Here is a 21,192-nt window from a genome sequence, read left to right on the forward strand (position 1 = left end):
TTGGTGATCTCCCAACAAACTTTACACATAATTTCAAACTTTTTCATACATTTTCTCGCTTAACGTCAAATATTTAACACACTATCTCATTTTTAAAGTAAGCAGACACCTGAAGCTGATTTGTACGTGGATGTTCGAGTCTCTAAAGAATCGGGAGTTTATTGGTACATTATACTTCATTAACGTTCAACAAGTAAAATTCATATATTTTTGGAAGTACTATATTAAATAAAGAAATTATGAAAGTCAATAATATGGCTGCTATTACTTATTTCCAAGAGTCTTTTATATATTTGGTTATGTTTCGGCCAGTGCACATCGAAATTCGTGTTCAAAGTTCAGAAGGTTCCTTGCTGTTGTCATCAACGGCATAGTCACAAATTAACTTTCACACCTATAAATTGTGATAAATGGAGTCAGTATCCTTTTGGCTTTTTCTGATAGTACTGCATACTCGTCACCAATATTTCTACAAAGTGTTGCTAATTCTATTTCACATAAATCTATTTTCAGTGTATTGTCTCCATGTAGTCCAAGAAATTAGGTTTTGGACTGAACTATCTAAAAATATTCCGCCATTCACTGAAAACAGTCTTGCAAGCCAGGCATTTATTTGTCGATTGCACAATTCGAGAAAACAGTTACTTACAAAATTTATTACCCATGGTAAGCACTGATTTACTCCATGTGTGGGTGAGCACATCTCACTGTTGTCGACGATCATTATCACTTCTGTGAAGAATGAAATGTGTTGAACTTGAGTCATGCGTTAGCAAAGCTCCAAGCTGTGAAAGAAATTGGTAGCTTTATCTTGGACTATCTAGAAATTCATCACATTTCGTTGAAAACCAAGGTTACGCATTTTTATTTCTGCGAAGAGGCCCACAAAATATGGCACTTCGAAAATAAGTAAATTATTTGTCATTAAAAAAATTATGAATGGCAACAATTCATGTGTCGTCTGGTTACAAATCGATGAAGCGAAGAACAATATGCAAGATTCGATGAGAACTGTAGATACTCTTTGAATATATTGTACAGCTACATCAAATTCATAATGCAGTTGTCACAAAATGGGAAATTGTTGTCAGACTCTCTTTCAGAGCGGTTACATTTGTACAATTTGTCTTAATTTTTCGTGTCTGAGATACAACAGGTAGTCAAGGTCTTCGACTGAGATTCAATAAAATTTTCAAATTTTCCGTTCTTGCTACCGAGGAAGGTGCTGCAGTGTTTAGCGTACTGGATTTGCAGTCAGGAGGGCGATGGTTCACATCCGCGACCGGCCAGCCAGATTTAGATTTTCCGTTATTTCCCTAAATCGCTCCAGGCAAATTCCTGGATGGCTCTGGAGAAAGGGCACTGCCTATTTCCTTCCCAATCACTCAAGCTGTCTGAGCTTGCGCTGCATCTCTAATGACCTCGAAGTCGACGGGACGATAAAACCCAGACCTTCCGTCAATTTCCTTTTCAGTTCCCCCCCGTACATTCCCATACTCTTTAGCACTAGCGTTAGCCACAGATGATGGCTTTTTCCTCTTTTTACACTACTGGCCATTAAAATTGCTACACCAAGAAGAAATGCACATGACAAACGGGTATTCATAGGACAAATGTATTATACTAGAACTGACATGTGATTACATTACCTCGCAGTTTGGGTGCATAGATACTGAGAAATCAGTACCCAGAACAACCACCTCTGCCCGTAATAACGGCCTTGATACGCCTGGGTATTGAGTCAAACAGAGCTTGGATGGCGTGTACAAGTATAGCTGCCCATGCAGCTTCAACACGATACCACAGTTCATCAGGAGTAGTGACTGGCGTATTGTGACGAACCAGTTGCTCGGCCACCATTGAGCAGACGTTTACAATTGGTGAGAGATCTGGAGAATGTGCTGGCCAGGGCAGCAGTCGAACATTTTCTATATCCACAAAGGCCCGTACAGGACCAGCAACATGCGGTCGGGCATTATCCTGCTGAAATGTAAGGTTTCGCAGGGATCGAATGAAGGGTAGAGCCATGGGTCGTAACACATCTAAAATGTAACGTCCATTGTTCAAACTGCCGTGAATGCGAACAAGAGGTGACCGAGACGTGTAACCAATGGCACCCCATACCATCACGCAGGGTGATACGCCAGTATGGCGATGACGAATACACGCTCCCAATGTGCGTTCGCCGCGATGTCGCCAAACACGGATGCCACCACCATGATGCTGTAAATAGAACCTGGATTCAACCAAAAAATGACGTTTTGCCATTCGTGCACCTAGGTTCAACGCTGGGTACACCATAGCAGGCGCTCCTGTCTGTGATGCAGCGTCAAGGGTAACAGCAGCCATGGTCTCCGAGCTGATAGTCCATGCTGCTGCAAACGTCGTCGAACTGTTCGTGCACATCGTTGTTGTCTTGCAAACGTCCCATCTGTTGACTCAGGTGCCGCCCGGAGTGGCCGAGTGGTTCTAGGCGCTACAATCTGGAACCGCGCGACCGTTACGGTCGCAGGTTTGAATCTTGCCTCGGGCATGGACGTGTGTGATGTCCTTAGGTTAGTTAGGTTTAAGTAGGTCTATGTTCTAGGGGACTGACGACCTCAGAAGTTAAGTCCCATAGTGCTCAGAGCCATTAGAAGCATCTTTTTGTTGACTCAGAGATCGAGACGTGGCTGCACTATCCGTTGCAGCCATGAGGATAATATGCCTGTCATCTCGACTGCTAGTGATACGAGACCGTTGGGATCCAGCACGGCGTTCCGTATTACCCTCCTGAAGCCACCGATTCCATATTCTGCTGCCAGTCATTGGATCTCGACCAACGCGAGCAGCAATGTCACGATACTATAAACCGCAATCGCGATAGGCTACAATCCGAACTTTGTCAAAGTCGGAAACGTGATGGTACGCATTTCTCCTCCTTACACGAGGCATCACAACAACGTTTCACCAGTCAACGCCGGTCAACTGCTGTTTGTATATGAGAAATCGATTGGAAACTTTTCTCATGTGAGCACGTTGTAGGTGTCGCCACCGGCGCCAACCTTGTGCCAATGCTCTGAAAAGCTAATCATTTGATATCACAGCATCTTCTTGCTGTCGGTTAAATTTCGCGTCTGTAGCACGTCATCTTCGTGGTGTGGCAATTTTAATGGCCAGTAGTGTATAAAGGACAGTCCAGTACAATAATCGCGCTACTTTTAACGTTGACTCGCACCAGCTGTGAGTGTATGCGCTGCTAGTGAAACCATTATGCACATTGTGGGACACGAATTTGAGATATTATTTGTTTGAAAATTTGAAATTAAACATGTGATCGGTAAACAAATCTCCACTCTGTAGAGAGTGATATAGGTCTTTTATAACAATAAACATTTATTTCGAAATGTTAGCTACATTTCGTATACAGTAATGTATAACCTGAAATGCTCCAACCGGAAAATGACAACGTTGCTCATAAACCTTGTTGGATTTGTTTCTTAAAGAAGGAAATGGATATGGGAGCGGTCTTCTTGACACATTAAAAATGAAGATGGAAAATTTCTTGCAGATAAATTCCTACATCGGAAGATTTCTAGAGAAGTTTGGGGGAACACATTTCGAAAAAAGACGACAGTTTCTGAGTGCCAATCTCTACTTCCCTCGGATTAGCAGTCGCTCTTTGCGCTCATAATTCAATGTCCGTTCCTCGAACAACGGCAGTGTGTCACTTAACTTCGAAGTATCATAATAAACAAGACCAATAACGAAAATATAGCCATATCATCAAGCTGCGGTGTGAGACCTTGAGCTGCGAAATAATGATATATTTTTACAAAGTAATTCTCTTGCAGAAGTTTGAAAACGACTTCATAACGAAGAATCACGAAAATCCTAAATGTGTGGTTTTTAATTTTTATACAAGGAGTAAAAAGTTTTCCGGATGACTATTCCAGCAACAGACGCAGGTTTGCTTCGTTACATAAGGAAACTTTTGTAGCAGCACAGCAGAGGATCCAATTTTCAGCTATCTGCTTTCCTTGAATCAAAACCTAAATTGGACACGATTCTTTGCGTGAAAGGGCGAAACGTCTGCTACAAACAGTCCACGAATAAGAATCGTAGCAATGACTATGAAGAAAAAATCAGTGCACGCTAAGCCTTACGAGAGGCATGCTGTCACGAGCTATATGTCGAGATCAGGCCTTCTGAGAGGCGACTTGGCCACTCACCGCGATATGATGATAGGGAAGACTTTCTCTTTTCATGTTAGTGACAATGTTGTAATAAAATATGCCTCACAGCTTCTATAAAGATTTTCGTCGTCCTAAACTTCCTTGACTTCACAAGCTTGCAACCATGTTTATGTACATGTATGGCATCATAGATCTGTGTGTGCAAGTTTTTTGATCTGCAGGTAAAAAGTTAGCCTGAAACAGATTTTACAACTGAAATACATGTGGAATTCAGATCCGTCCTTATTGTCTAGTAATTTTGAGACTATAACGTTGTACCGATGCTTATAATGTATTTCTATAATTACTACTCAGTGGCACTACAGCTCTACAATTTATGTCAAATAGTATACAACAGGCAGTGCTGTAAAACAGCAGTTTCTTAATCAGTAGTCGGTACTTAAATAGGAAAATTTCACGCACGTGCTTTTGTTTCCGGTCTACCAAGAAGAAATACGTAGAAACGGTAGTGAAATCGTAGACAGAAAGAAGACCAACGTGCAAGCCGACAACTAAGTGCAGCCAATAATGAATGTGTCGCACCATCCAAGTGGACAGTTGCGGCTACTTGTCATCGCTGATCACTCGCGAATTTCAAATAATATCGTTAATACACACACGTGGTTTCTGCCGCGTAGTGTCATGTGTTAATGGTCCTATCTGAGAAATTTAGAAGTAATCGCCTACCTAAACGGTGATAGTATAAAGAAATAGCGATACTCCTCTTTATTGGCATTTTTTTCCGATATCATCACGGGGTCGCCATCTTAATCTTGATTTGGCAACGTTAGTGGTACGGAGGTAGTGATCGGCTACTGATTTCTTTAAATAATTTAGTTTCATGAGTGAACCACAGTCAAATCGTTCCTGTTTTTACCCCCCAGAAAAATTCATTTTACCCTTGAGGGTGATTATCCCCAGCTTGGGAGGCGCTGGGTTGCAACAAAGGCTGCGAGAAATTGATATGTATGCGACAGGAGGTTTGATCGTGGTGTTCCACGGACACGCACGGGAGTTTGTGGACGGTGAGTATGAAAGCACGATTCGCACATAAATCTTGTCCTACAAATAGTAGGGGCGCTAAGTATGCTGCAAATTATACAGGTCAGAGCTCATTGTCTCCACTGTGTGGGTACCGTGAAGCGGGTTATTTGAATGATCCTTACTTCAAGCTTATTTCACATCCGAAAGATACATTTCCGACTTGAGTTGCTTATCAAAAGATTATATACAAAGTCCGCTCCACAATACCCACAAGTTAGTAATGCGAATAACGGAATACCCTGTATATTGCCAACAGGAAAGGCCTGTAACACTCCATCTGCATACTCCAGAAATTACCTTTACAGTTGTCGATTTCGTCCCATTAGTAACAAAGTGCTGCCTTCTATATGCAAGGAAGTCCCTGATCTCATTCTCAAATGGTTCAAATGGCTCTGAGCACTATGGGACTCAACTGCTGTGGTCATTAGTCCCCTAGAACTTAGAACTACTTAAACCTAACTAACCTAACGACATCACACACATCCATGTCCGAGGCAGGATTCGAACCTGAGACCGGAGCAGTCGCACGGTTCCGGACTGCGCGCCTAGAACCGCGAGATCTCATTCTCAAATGTGGTCCGATACTCGATGAGCTAATATTTGGTTCACTAAGCGACAGTGCGGAACTGTGTAGAAACAACAATAACAATTTTGTGTGGCTAGCTGGCCTCCTGCAAATCTTTCAATTGGACGCCACTTTGGCGACTTGCGTGTCCCTAACCCACCACAGTTATCAAACCTGGGAAAAGGATCAAGGCTAGAATAAAACGCAGGCTGAAACATCCAAGAATCGACCGGGGTTCAATCTCTAGACGTGCTGGTTTCCAGCGAAGCGCTTAGCCGCTAGACCACCAAGACCGACAAATATTTTTTGATCAGGAGATCTCCAATAAGCTGTGGCCAAAACAGATCACTCGTGAATTCTCTATGGGACCTGACAGCGTCAGTCGGACTTACCACACACATACAGTATGTAGTGCGACTGCAGTATACTACTGTTCATTAAAATTGCTACACCACGAAGATGACGTACTACAGGCGCGAAATTTAACCGACAGGATGTAGATGCTTTGATATGCAAATGATTAACTTTTCAGAGCATTCACACAAGGTTGGCGCCGGTGGCGACACCTACAACGTGCTGACATGAAGAAAGTTTCCAACCGATTTCTCATATACAAACAGTAGTTGACCGGCGTTGCTTGGTCAAACGTTGTTGTGATGCTTCGTGTAAGGAGGAGAAATGCGTACCATCACGTTTCCGACTTTGATAAAGGTCTGATTGTAGCCTATCGCGATTGCGGTTTATCGTATCGCGACATTCCTGCTCGCATTGATCGAGATCCAATGACTGTTAGCAGAATATGGAATCGGTGGGTTCAAGAGGGTAATACGGAACGCCGTGCTGGATCCCAACGGCCTCGTATCACTAGCAGTCGAGATGACAGGCATCTTATCCGCATGGCTGTAATGGATCGTGCAGCCACGTCTCGATCCCTGAGTCAACAGATGGGGACAGTGCAAGTCAATAACCATCTGCACGAACAGTTCGACAACGTTTGCAGCAGCATTGCCTATCAGCTCGGAGACCATGGCTGCGGTTACCCTTGACGCTGCATCACAGACAGGAGCGTCTGCGATGGTGTACTCAAAGACGAACCTGGGTACACGAATGGCAAAATATCATTTTTTCGGATGAATTCAGGTTCTGTTTACAGCACCATGATGGTCGTATCCGTGTTTGGCGTCAGCGCGATAAACGCACATTGGAAGCGTGTATTCGTCATCGCCATACTGGCGTATCATCCGGCATGATGGTATGGGGTGCCATTGATTACACGTCTCGGTCACCTCTTGTTCGCGTTGATGGCACTTTGAACAGTGGACGTTACATTTCAGGTGTGTTACGACCAGTGGTTCTACCATTCATTCGATCCATCCGAAACCCTACATTTCAGCAGAATAATGCATGACCGCATGTTGCTGGTCCTGTACGGGCCTTTGTGGATACAGAAAATGTTCGACTGCTGCCCTGGCCAGCACATTCTCCAGATCTCTCACCAATTGAATACGTCTGGTCAATGGTGGCTGAGCAACTGGCTCATCGCAATACGCCAGGCACTACTCTTGATGAACTGTGGTATCGTGTTGAAGCTGCATTGGCAGCTGTACCTTTACACGCCATCAAAGCTCTGTTTTACTCAATGCCCAGGCGTATCAAGGCCGTTATTATGGCCAGAGATGGTTGTTCTGGGCTCTGATTTCTCAGGATCTATGCACCCAAACTGCGTGAAAATGTAATCACACGTCAGTTCTAGTATAATATATTTGTCCAATGAATACTCGATTATCATGTGCATTTCTTCTTGGTGTAGCAATTTTAATGGCCAGTAGTGTATATGTACTGTCAGCGAAACACGGCATTGGAAGGCCAATTGAAGTGTAGAGAATTTGAGAAATATGCTTGTGACGCAGACGCTTGCCCCTCAGGTGCTGGGCTACACGCTGCTGGGAGCCGTGACGTTCATGGCCCTGGAGGGCGGGCTGTCGTCGCCGCAGCAGCCGCCGCAGCCGCCGGCGTCGCCGTCCAAGCACGCCCCGGGGCTCGACGACGACATCCGCTCGCGCACCGTCGAGAAGCTCTGGTCCATCACCGAGGACCTCAACATCCTCTACAAGGACAACTGGACGCGTCTCGCCGCGCAGGAGGTGCTCAAGTTCCAGGCAAGTCAGCCGCGCTGGCGCACAACCCTTAACCCAACGTCCCAGTTCTCTCACGCTACGGTAGTCTCTAGCATAACAGCTGCTGAACGAAGGTGTTACTAAGAGCCCGAGAAACGGCAACTAATGTACAGTGTGTGATCAAAACTGTTTGGACACCTGTTAGTGGCCGTTAATAGTAGGGTCTGTCCACCCTTCGCTTTTATGGAATTGAACTCTGCTGGGAACATTTGTGAGGGGTGTCTAAATGTCTGTGGAGAAGTGACAGCCCGAAACTTCCTGATGAGCCGAAAAAATAGTGCTGTTGGACGCTGATGTCTCGAGGAAAGTCGACGTTCTAACTTATCCCAAAGGTGTTCAATTGGGCTCCGGTCGGGACTCTTGGCAGACTAGTCCATCATTTTCTGAGGAGTTACTGCTCCAGACTACTGCCTCACAGATGATGATTTATGACAGGCTACTTCTTCATTATGATACAGTCGTTGTCCCCAAAAACTTCTTTTACTATAGGCACTAAGCAACGCTGTAGAATGTGTTCATATCCTCCCACATTTAGCATTTTAGTAAGTGCCATAAAAGTACGACATCCTAACGAAGGAAAACATCCCCATGCCGTAACACCACTTCCTCTGTACATCACTTTTAGCACCAGACGTTGTCGCACGTAATGTTCTCAAAGCATCTGCCAGAGCCAAGTTCTTTCATCGGCTTGCCATAAAGTATAGCGTAGTCCATCACTTGAAATCACTCCCTTCCAGTCATCCACTGTCCAGTAGCGTCACTGTTTACACCACCTAAAGCGTCCCTTCGCACTGGATGCACAAATGTGTAGCCTACTTCGACTTGCTTGACTGTTGTATTCCATTCTTTTGAACTCCCTACGCACAATAATTGTGCTAGCTGGACTGCTAGTACCACTATGGAAGTCAGGAGTGATTCCCTCCGTTGATTTTCTGGAATGTTTCACAACCACCTTCCACAACGCTCGACGGTCCCTGTTCGTTAGTGTGTATCTCCTTGCTCCTGGTTTAGGTGTGGTTGTTGCTGACGCTTACACTCCACAAACACATCAGCCAAAGTCGATTTGAGCAGCTCTAGTAGTGCTGAAACGTCGCTGATGTATTTGTTAGTCGAGCTACATCCAGTGACTAGTCCACTGAACTCTCGTGGCCGACCCAATCTCCTGTTAATGGTTGTCTACTGAAAACACAGCAATCTCCGACTTCTTATATACTAGCTGGTCTGCCCCTCAATTAGATTGAGACTCGATTGTAATGTATTTCACCAGTGAACTACCTTAACACTACTTACATATTACGACTTACTGCACATTCGCACCTATTAGAGGAGGTGTTTCACGTGTCGTCCTCGAATTCGGATGAAGTACAATACTTGTCTCTACATTAAGATTTCTATCTGCCACTCTCTGATCATTCTGGAAATTTGGCGAAATCTGTACGGGCTCGGTGCTCCAGTTTTTCTGTCCTGCCACAGCTAGTGGGGATTTGACTTTCCATTACTGAAGTGATCTTGGAGGCCAAGGCACACGCCCTGTTGGGCTACCCATCTTGGAGTCACCTGACGTAAGCAGCAAAAGGTGCCTTTGCCCAGTCATTCGTGTAACTTACCAGGGTCCCCAAAACTGGATCATGGTTAGAATGTTTACATTTCAAATATATTTGTACTAAGTACGAAAACGCTTCATACTGAAGTCGACTGGCAATAAAACATTAACAATTTTCTCACAAAGGGCTCTTTCGCGGAACCGTGTTTACTGAAATGTTTTTTGCGTCTATTATTGTATACTTCCACACCTGATCAGCAAAAACAGTGAAACCATTGCTCGGCTCCCTACTGAAAGCCACATGGTGACGTAACGGCCACGTGACGCTGTAGAGAAAGAAGATAATCGGGGGAGAGAAGAACTCGCACGCAGCAGACTGGGAAATCCACTGATACAAGTGACACTGACAAAAGTGCAGATTGTCGTCTGGGAACAAGGATCTGGTAAACAACGAAGCCGGTCTGCTGTTCATGTGCCCATGTGGTGAGCATCTATGCGAAGTGGTTGAAGGACGCTGAAACCAGGAGCAAGCAACAAGGTATTGGGCGTCTATGTCTCATCACAGATCTAGGAGATCGGAAACATCCCACTGCGTAAAGCAGGGCAGGAATCGACGTATAGTAGATCTAACGTCATAACACAGTGCCGCTGCAGGCACAAGTGTTTCGGAACGCACTGCTCAGCGCGCATTGCTGAACATGGGGTTCCGCGGCAGACGGCTGCTGCGTGCTCCCGTGTTGACCCAACGACACTGTCAGTTACGACTGCATGGTGACGTCGAGACTGGACTGTTTTTCAACGGAACTTTATCGCCAGGTCGGATGACTTACGTGTCTTGTTAGAAAAAGATTCTATTTATTTCCCTTAACGAGCATTCAGGTGGGAAAACCTTCAATAAGATAGCAGTGAGTACAAAGGTAGAGAACAGCCGTGTGCAGTTTCGATCTTGGTACTAATTTTGGGATCGCATAATCGAGAATATCAAAAAGCGCTAGTGGAAAGTGAACTTGGAAGAACAAACACCGTTCACAGATGCAAAGTGCAACCTACAAATCAGACAACTAAATGTGGTCATCAGTTACGGAAACGACTAACTCCGCAAAGTTAAAAAATTCCGCACTCCTTGAACTATGCCACGGAAAAGCGTTGATTGGCGAATCTCACCAAATAAACTTCCAGTAGCCGGCTGCTTACACGCCGGCTGTGAGCGGCAGTTAATAGTGTGGTGGCCTCATCTTCGCGTGTGCGAAGATGAGGTTGCCAGCGAGAGCGTCGTTCGTGGAGGCAGAAGTTAGAGTGCTGTATAAACTTAAATTCTAATTTCTCTCGGTAGTTTTGGAAAAGCTCCAAGTAGTCCACCAATGATGGTAGTGATTCCGAGCACCGTCCAGTCTCTAGCCAAGTTTTTCTGAGATTGCGACCACCGCCCCAATTTCAAGATTTCAACACAGCGCCAGCAAGAGTGAGACTTTTTGTTTATTTTGTGGGTGGGGCCACAGCAATGTTCCAGAGAAGCCGTTGGGTCACTTTGACGTGCAGTTCCAGCAAAAAACTTCCAACTTCCACTTTCTTTAAGAAAAAAACAAAGTCCTCCATGTAGGCACCGCGTCTTTCTTTGCACGAGCGCTTCCTAACCGCCTGGCGCTTTACCTCTCATCGTGTTAAACATGCTCGGTCAGAATCAGGAGAACTGCGAGGCTCTGCGTCGGCTCTGAAGATCATTTAAAGCTACAAGTTTATGACACGTTTTATTGTGTCCATGTGCCGTCCCTCTCGGCTTGTCTGCTGTGCTGAATAAACGGAAAAACAGAGCTTCTCACAAACTGAGCAGTTAATTCAGCGATTAGCTTAACCATAGGCAACGTGTGGGGTTATATATGCATTTTGCAAATAGTAATTCGAATTATGAAAAGAATATTTCAGTTAGCAAACTTGGGGAGTACTATTAGAGCATAAAATATGAATAAAATATATAAGGTGGCGCTACAAGAATAATTAAACCACCTTACACCTTCCTGCTTGATATCTTCCCCGACAGCGAGGGCATCTTTCAGCAGGATAACTGTCCGTGTCACAAGGCCGGAACAGTATTACAGACATTTGAGGAGCATGATCGTGAACTCACGCCGCCAAATTTGCCTAATGTGAACCCAGCGAAAGACATCTACGACACTATCGGGCGGTAGCTCTGTGACAACAAGTCACTCGCCAATAATTTACCAGACTGTATCGCTTGTGTGTAGACATCGGGAGCCACATATCTCCGGAAATCTAACAAGGCCTTGTCGAATCCTTGCGCACAGAATCTCTGCTGTATTCCGTTCCAAATGTGGGCCAGCGAACTGCTAAGCAGGTGGTAGTAATGTTTGTGCTCTTCACTACGTAGACACGTCTTGTCATAGTGGCCGATATACTGTGCGCTACCAAGGCTAGCCACTACTGTACAACAAATTAACTTTCAAGGCCAACAGAAAAACCAACATTAAGCGACATATTTCATATCTCTTTAGTTTATGATTTAAAAAATAAGTTTTTAACTGAGGAAATCATTTGCAGGTATCCTGTTAAAGGAATACGTAAAGACAACTACGGCAGTGAAGGGAAGCTACCCGCCTGAGAAGCCACGCGTGTTAACACGATCGCTTCTGGGATAGGGAGGCGTGTTGGCCCCGCCTCGAAATGCTTCAGTTCTCACAGAACAACTTCTTCCGCCGTCGTCCGAACCACAGATAGCGCTGGGCAACATCTCGTCTTCGCTTGCACACTTCGCCTCATTTTTTGTTGATTATGTTCGTCCGAAAGTATATTCCATGGGAACACCCCCGACTCAGGAGATCCATGGCTGCTTGATGAGTCAGCATTACTGCAACGCCATGGAAATCAAACATCCAATGACAATCTGGTAACATATCTGGGAGGCAGCTCAAACATCGCTACTATTAACAGCAGCAGGATTTATGTGGTATGTTAACATCAACAGTAAAATTGTCACACGGAACCGGTTGTACGCCATTCATATGGCTGATTCTCCCCTTTGAATAACCTGTTGTTTGTCGGACACGAAAGAACATTGCATGGGAGCTTAATTAAATATAATGCAAATAATTTTAATTTTTTGATTTAGTAGCTGTCTGTCCGATTACGAAGTCTCGTAAACGGTTGGCCCTGACTAGTTTTAGTACGCAATCTGACTGCATAGAATAGCAACAAGAATGAAAGAAAATTTCCGTTAACACAATTAATTAATTAAGTCCCCAGCAACTATAAAACGTACGAAACCAAAGCACAAGTGTAACTGTTCTGTGTGTGGAACTGTGATTCAACGTACACATCTGGCACGGTTCTTCTTCAATAAGACAAGAAATTTTAAATACCATTTATACTGAAGTAATTAAAAAAAATAGAAATACTATAATTGCGTAAGGAAACCAGAATTACACTCTAATACAAGAACACAAGCCAGATGCTTTGTTGACTGAACCTGTAATGACGCATTATTTAAGACATAATAAAAATAAGGATTTTTTTTTATCTTCATATATATTGACGAAAAGCACTCTGATCATTACAATATCTCCATTCGAACAACATCTGCTGTCTAGCCCATCAAACAACTGCGTAAAACATGGCCTCAAATACTACAGCTACCAATATCCTCTCAGCAAGATCTGCACAACCACTCACTACGACGACATCTCAACAACGACCGACTCCTACTACTTCTCAACAAGCACTGACTACTGCCACATCTCGACAAGCACTGCCAGTGGAGGCGGCGGAATAAAACTCTTTGGCGCAATCTCTGGCGCTGTGGCTCAGTGTAGCCACCTTTAATATGCCCTTCCTCCACGGGACAGAATTTGATGGTATTTTTGCCAGCATTGGTGGTGAAAATACCACCAAATTCGACCACAAAAATACAGAAAATAATAAAAGATAATATTAATACGTAAATATCACACAATTAGATAAAATTTTGGCTTTGCACTGACCTTTCAATATCCTAATATATACAATACAGTAAGCAATACAAATTCTTTCATACATGTGACTTTACATAATAGTTTACACAATACACAAAAAATCAGTTTATACAAATGTTCACATAAAATGCTTTCCATAGTTCAAGAAACAAGTAGTTGACAGTTCCAGAAGTAGCACCCAGCAACGGTCAACAGGTGCAAACACCAACACGTGACATTATTTCAGTAGAAGCAGTTCCATCAGTGGCACCCAGTAATGTTGAACAGGTGCAGACACCAACAAGTGACATTATTTCAGTAGAAGCAGTTCCATCAGTGGCACCCAGCAATGTTGAACAGGTGCAGACACCAACACGTGACATTATTTCAGTAGAAGCAGTTCCATCAGTGGCACCCAGTAATGTTGACAGGTGCAGACACCAACAAGTGACATCATTTCAATAGAAGCAGTTCCATCAGTGGCACCCACCAATGTTGAACAGGTGCAGACACCAACAAGTGACATCATTTCAATAGAAGCAGTTCCATCAGTGGCACCCAGCAATGTTGAACAGGTGCAGACACCAACAAGTGACATTATTTCAGTAGAAGCAGTTCCATCAGTGGCACCCAGTAATGTTGACAGGTGCAGACACCAACACGTGACATCATTTCAATAGAAGCAGTTCCATCAGTGGCACCCAGCAATGTTGAACAGGTGCAGACACCAACACGTGACATTATTTCAGTAGAAGCAGTTCCAACAGTGGCGCCCAGCAATGTTGACAGGTGCAGACACCAACAAGTGACATCATTTCAATAGAAGCAGTTCCAACAGTGGCACCCAGCAATGTTGACAAGTGCAGACACCAACACGTGACATTATTTCAGTAGAAGCAGTTCCATTAGTGGCACCCAGTAATGTTGACAGGTGCAGACACCAACAAGTGACATCATTTCAATAGAAGCAGTTCCATCAGTGGCACCCAGCAATGTTGAACAGGTGCAGACACCAACAAGTGACATTATTTCAGTAGAAGCAGTTCCAACAGTGGCACCCAGCAATGTTGAACAGGTGCAGACACCAACAAGTGACATTATTTCAGTAGAAGCAGTTCCAACAGTGGCACCCAGCAATGTTGACAGGTGCAGACACCAACAAGTGACATCATTTCAATAGAAGCAGTTCCATCAGTGGCACCCAGCAATGTTGAACAAGTGCAGACACCAACACGTGACATTATTTCAGTAGAAGCTGTTCCATTAGTGGCACCCAGTAATGTTGACAGGTGCAGACACCAACAAGTGACATCATTTCAATAGAAGCAGTTCCATCAGTGGCACCCAGCAATGTTGAACAGGTGCAGACACCAACAAGTGACATTATCTCAGTAGAAGCAGTTCCATCAGTGGCACCCAGCAATGTTGAGCAAGTGCAGACACCAACAGGTGACATCTTTTCAGTAGAAGCAGTCCATCAGTGGCACCCAGCATTGTTGAACAGGTGCAGACACCAACAAGTGACATTATCTTAGTAGAAGCAATCCCATCTGTGGCACCCAGTAATGTTGAACAGGTGCAGACAGCAGTCTATAATATTCACTATCACTAATCACACTGTTCATCAGAGTTTATCAGCAGAAGTTAAACATGTCCTAGTGGCACCAATCATGTAGAAAAAGTGCAAGTAACAGTCCATAATATTCACTATCACTAATCAGACAGTTCAGGCATGAACAATAGTTTGAATGCACACCCAATTGCTTTTACAAAATTATTTTCAATGCTTTTACACTAAACATACAAATTCTAATAAACACACAAATGATATCAGATAATTGTCATATTAACTATTACAAATACACAAATATCAGTAAACCTATAATATTTATGGGTGTCAGTGCAAGCCACAACAAACAAGTAAAATAATATTTAGGAGATAGGTCGGTACCAATTATTTGGGATTAGGAAGGGAAAACACACAAAACACACTCAGTCATCTTTCATCCACATTAAGTGCTACTGTGTAGTTGAATAGTGTTAACTGTGTAAATGCAATTCTGTCAAAATTTGATGTTCAACTTGTGTATCAAGTAGTAGTGGCAGCAATATATAACAGTCAATAATAGTTAGTCAACGTCATAGTCATCATGTCAAGAGCAATGTTTGCCAAGCCAAATCAAATGTACTGTTGCTGAACAACTGTCAGTGTGCCAAGATATGCAAATACTTCCTCTCTTCAAAAAAAAGTATATACTGCTTATTGATTTAACAAAGTGTGTGTGTAGACAATCTTCTTTCCACTTGAGTGTTCTAGTCAGCTATCTTCATCCTCCTTGTTCCATATAGACCAAAAAAAAAAAAAAAGTGCTCCTCACTTACTTTACCTCTTATCCACCAAAACTCCATAATCATCAGCATCACATAATCTCAATACTTCAATAATACCTCTTACGTCGATACATATATACCTTATCATCAATATCATTTACCTTACCTCTTGTCCACCAAAACTCCAATAATCATCAACTTCACACAATCTCAATACCTCAATAATACCTCTTCAATACGTCGATACATATAAACCTTATTACCAATATCATTTCCCTTCCATAACAACTCTTTCTTCTAGTCAGTCTCCTCGAACAAGTACAGATAAAATCCTAGTGCAAACTTCATCATCCCATACAATCCGTAGACACAATGTCCACACACAACCTCTCTGTAATTCATCTGACGCATATTTTCTACTCATTATGAAGTATAAATACATTTTGGTTACCTTGTCCATCATAAAATTAAAAAAAATGCATACATGACCTCTAACAGCCTTTAGTTTGAATAACTTTCAGTAAGGAAGTACGTTTACGGAGTGTGAATAATCGTGATATTTCAGTGTGTACACCACTTCAAGAATTATGGCAAACAGAAGCAAACATGTGGAGTATTTCTTGTGTTAAGTGTCACTTGCTATTTAAATTGCTCACGAAGAATGCAGTGTAATAACTGTCAATGGTCTAAACCTAGTGTTGGTATTTCATGTCGTTAGCTTCCTTTCTATTAGCATAAATTTATACAGCTTTCATAAAACCTCCAGCTCATGTGACTTCTATGAAGTTTCTTGTACTAATGTCGTTCGTCGAATTATAGCAGTTCATTTTCTTATCTTAAAAATATAAGGCACTGAGCGTAAGCAAAACATGCAATAGCGAGTAAATATACCAGTAGAGAACAGAATGTCAACAAGTGGATGCAGCACAATTCCTACCACGAGGCTCTGCCAAGCAAACAATCTATAATTAATACCATAGTGTGACCTAAACTCTATGTTCGTACACAGTATATCAGCATTTCTATATACCAAATTAAAGAGTAGTTATGACAACAAAACAGAAATGTGTAAATATGCAATCCATACGGAAAGCAGCAAATATGTATCTTACATAATAAACAGGTCATTAGCATCATATCAGCATAAGCAAATAAATGTTCATATGTAATCTTAATAAGAAAACACGAAGGCGCAAGCAGATAAATCACAAAGTATAACTTACATACATAACCATATCGGCACAATTAACCAGGTGACAATTATAATTTAAATAAATAAGCACAGCAGGCACATAATTAAAAAAAATATGACATCAGTGAAAAAGCAGTGCAACCAAGCGATGCACAATATATATAAGTAACAACCCTGTTCATTAATCAATCATTGTCAAAATCAGTTAATGTACGCAAGCACGTCGCTTCACAAGTAAATTCATAGAACATGAAATTTAGCACAAAGTCTGAATCACGTAATCGCGAGCAGCAAATTACGTCTAAAGTACGTACCTAAGTGGAAATATGTTACCTGAAAAATAAACTCAATTAATAGTTACCTTTTTAGTTTATTAGTTTCTTCTTCGGAATTACATTCTTCCTGAAATTTTCTCGATAGCAAGTCGTCTTAACGTCGGACACGCACAGAATTTACCTGAAGTTCTTAAATATTTTACAGAACCGTGTCCTGAAAAATACTGAACGTTAATAACATAATTCATCAAGTCACTATAGCTTTATACTGAATTTAATCGGAGAAATTAGACTGTGTATTTGTTTACGGCTGTCAGTGCATTCGCACTGAGCGCTCGATCAGCTGTAGGTAGGCGTGACGTAGGAATTAATTGATTGCGGCCAACGACAGCCTTGTGCGGCGCGCAGACTTGACTGTTGCTTTGAGTATGTGCCGCCGCCAAAACACAGCGCGGTATCCTTGTACTCTCCGCATGTTTACGTATAACTGTTTGTTTCTCGAAAGTATGTCATTCCACAAAAATTTTAACGTTCGATATATGATGTATTCTCCTAGAGCGTCGAGATTTAAGAGTTCCTACTGCAACAGTGTTATCATGAATAATTTTGCGAACTCTATATGGACCGTTATAAAGCAGAAAAAATTTGCGACAGAAGCCTTTTCCTTTGTGAGACAAACGATGAGACTTAATTAAAACCTTTTGACCAACTGACAAGGTTTTTAAACGACCAGGACGTTTAGCTGATTTCTCTCTTCTAGCAGCTGCAGATGCAATATTTTGCAGAGCCAGGTTGACAACTTCAGAATGCCGCAGTTTCCGTGAAGGCGGAAATGGAACGATTTCAGAAATGCGATTTGTCGGTGCTTTGTTTTTTAATATCAATATAGGCGGTAAAGAAGTTGAATCATTAGGGAGTTCATTCAGAATATTTTGAAAAATATGAAGATACTGATCCCATGTTCTATGATTCTGATGACAATAAAGTCGACACAATTTATTGATTTCCTTCATCCATCTCACTGAAGCGTTAGATTGAGGGTGAAAAAGTAAAATGAAAATTGGTTTAATCTTACGACGCCGTAGAGTACGAAACCAAATTTTAGAGCGAAACTGTGATCCATTATCTGATATAACCTTATCAACATGACCCACTTCTTTAAGAAAATGTTTGATGAAAGCGTTAGATACTGAATGAGCTGTTGCTTTGCGTAAAGGTGTAAAACACATATATTTTGATGTCAATTCCACAGCTACCAAAATGTACGCAAAACCATTAGTAGAACGAACCACTGGACCGAACAAATCGACTGCAGTCATGTCCTTTAATTTCGCTGGAATGATAGGAAACAACGGTGTTCTGTGAGAAATAGTTGGCGGCTTAGCCTTTTGACATAATTTGCATTTGGCAAGAACAAATCGAATACGTTTTTCCATATTACTGAAGTAGCAATTTTCTCGTAATTTGTGAAAGCATTTTCTGGGACCAAAGTGTGCATAACTGAAATGTGTGTACCAAATCAATTTATTAACCCACTCATCAGGAATACAAACTAACCAAACAGAGTTGTCGACCGATTTTCGTTTAAAAAGAATATCATTGCGAACTAAATAATACTGTCTAATCGCTACGCTTTCCTTTCTCCTCCACTTCTCCTTAATGTCCTTCCAGATTGGATCCTTATTTTGCTCCTTAGCGATGTCCTGGAGCGAAGACGAAATAAAATTCTCAAACGCAACACCTTGAATATACATCAAACAATAATTGTTTCTTTGCAGTCCTCCTCAGCACTTTGTTTCAAACCCACAGGTGCACGTGATAAAGCATCAGCAATAATATTTGAAGAACCCTGTATGTAAACAATAGTAAAATCAAATTCCTGTAGATACAACGCCCATCGTGACAATCTTCCATGCGTTAATTTTGTTGACATAAGAAATTCCAGAGCTCGATGATCGGTGTAAACCTTGGTATGTCTGCCATACAAAAATATGCGAAATTTTGTGAAAGCCCAAATAACAGCCAAGGCTTCAAGTTCCGTAATCGAATAATTCTTTTCTGATTTAGAGAGAACACGACTTCCAAATGCAATAGTCTTCTGTACTACAACGCCGTTTCCTTCTATCTCTTGAAATAAGTGTGGTATGTCTGCCATACAAAAATATGCGAAATTTTGTGAAAGCCCAAATAACAGCCAAGGCTTCAAGTTCCGTAATCGAATAATTCTTTTCTGATTTAGAGAGAACACGACTTCCAAATGCAATAGTCTTCTGTACTACAACGCCGTTTCCTTCTATCTCTTGAAATAAGTGTGCACGTAGGCCTTTGCATTATGAGTCCGTCGCCAAACAAAAATCTTTAGATAAATCCGGATGTGAAAGAAGTGGAGCAGCAACTAAAGCATCATGAAGTTGTTCAAATTCTGATTGAACTTCCTCATCCCAACACCAATTAGAATTTTTTCCAGATAGTTCACATAAACAAGGTGTGGCCAAATCGTCCAATCTAACAAAGCGTCTAAGAAAATTACAGACACCAAGGAAACTACGAACATCACGTTTTGTGGTAGGAACAGCGTAATTACGAATAGCGTCTAGTTTCTCTGGATCAGGAAGAATACCTTCTGTAGAAATAATATGACCAATAAATTTCACCTGAGAACGACCAAATTCAGATTTTTCCAAGTTCACTGTAATGCCAACTCTTGCAAAGATACGTAATAATGAATCCAAAATTTTGTTGTGCTCACTCCAAGAATGTTTAGCAATAAGAATATCGTCAACGTATGAAGTAATATTGTCACGAAGATAAACAGGTAAAATTTCGTTTAAACTACGAATGAATGCTGCTGAAGATACAGTAAGTCCAAACGGTAATTTCCGAAATCACTTTTGGGTAAAATAGTCATATCCGGTTATTCTTTACCGATTCTCTAGATAGATTGATAGTAGAAGAGTTGTTTTGACAGATGCAAAGAATAGTAAAAGAGTAGGCAGCGGTGCAGAAAACTAAAAGGGAAATAGCACCACTACAGCTTGGGGCCCTATGCACGCTACGGCACATATTCACTTAGTGTAGTGAATCCCCTGAGGACATTAATAGCCGCACATGATTTCCAGTTTGTGACTTAGTGGCCAATTTGGTGGAAGTGCGTACGTAAATTGATATAACCATGCACATGGATGTATGTCATTCTTAGAATTGCAAAAGATCTTAAATTTCCGAACAGTCAAAAAGTGTTTATAATCAAAGTTTTCGCCTCGTGGCGACAAAGACCTACCGCGTCTGTCCCAGTCCCAATGACGATTATTGTCAAGTTCGCGCGCCTGGCGCTCTCTTGTTGCATCCCGTAAATGAAACAAATTACTTTCTTCAAACCCTTCTGCTATCTGTGATTCTAAATTTCTTTTGCTGTCTTTTCCTACGATTTCGCCTTCAATTTGTTTGACTTGCTTTTGTAATGCCTCAAATTCCCTTTTAACGCGTTCATTAAATTTTCCCTGTTTTTCAACATGCTTCTGGTACTCTTCGGTTTCTGCAAATTGCAATGGTGCTGTATCATCTGAATCTCTGTCCCCATTTAAACTAAGACTTGTCAGTTTATCTGAAATCTCCTCAACTCTTTCTGATGAGTCACCTATTTTTTCTTTATGTTTATTTACGTCTTCCGTAAGTGTCGCGACTCGGGTTTCGGTATTGTCACATTTAGTAGTTAACTATTCATACTGTTGTGTTAGGTTATTTATTCTGTCATCCGGTACGGATTCCTCGATTCTTTCAAGTATTTCTTCCTTATCGTGTGCACGTTGTAAATTTGGCTCTGAAAATTTTTGTACTATCACGCGATCTCTTTCTTCCTGTTTTCTGTCCTGTTCCTCTTGTCTAATTT

General features: G+C 42.0%; 1 protein-coding gene across 1 annotated transcript in view; it reads left to right on the plus strand.

The window, feature by feature from the left end:
* Window positions 1–21,192, plus strand: part of LOC126419438 (TWiK family of potassium channels protein 7-like) — a 375,205-nt gene that overhangs the window by 53,422 nt on the left and 300,591 nt on the right. Inside the window, exon 2 of the mRNA XM_050086625.1 lies at window positions 7,749–7,982. Within this exon, the coding sequence (XP_049942582.1) occupies window positions 7,785–7,982 (198 nt within the window). The 5' untranslated portion in view covers window positions 7,749–7,784. The remainder of the gene's footprint in view (window positions 1–7,748; window positions 7,983–21,192) is intronic.

This window comes from Schistocerca serialis, chromosome 9 (assembly GCF_023864345.2).
Source record: "Schistocerca serialis cubense isolate TAMUIC-IGC-003099 chromosome 9, iqSchSeri2.2, whole genome shotgun sequence".
NCBI lineage: Eukaryota > Metazoa > Arthropoda > Insecta > Orthoptera > Acrididae > Schistocerca > Schistocerca serialis.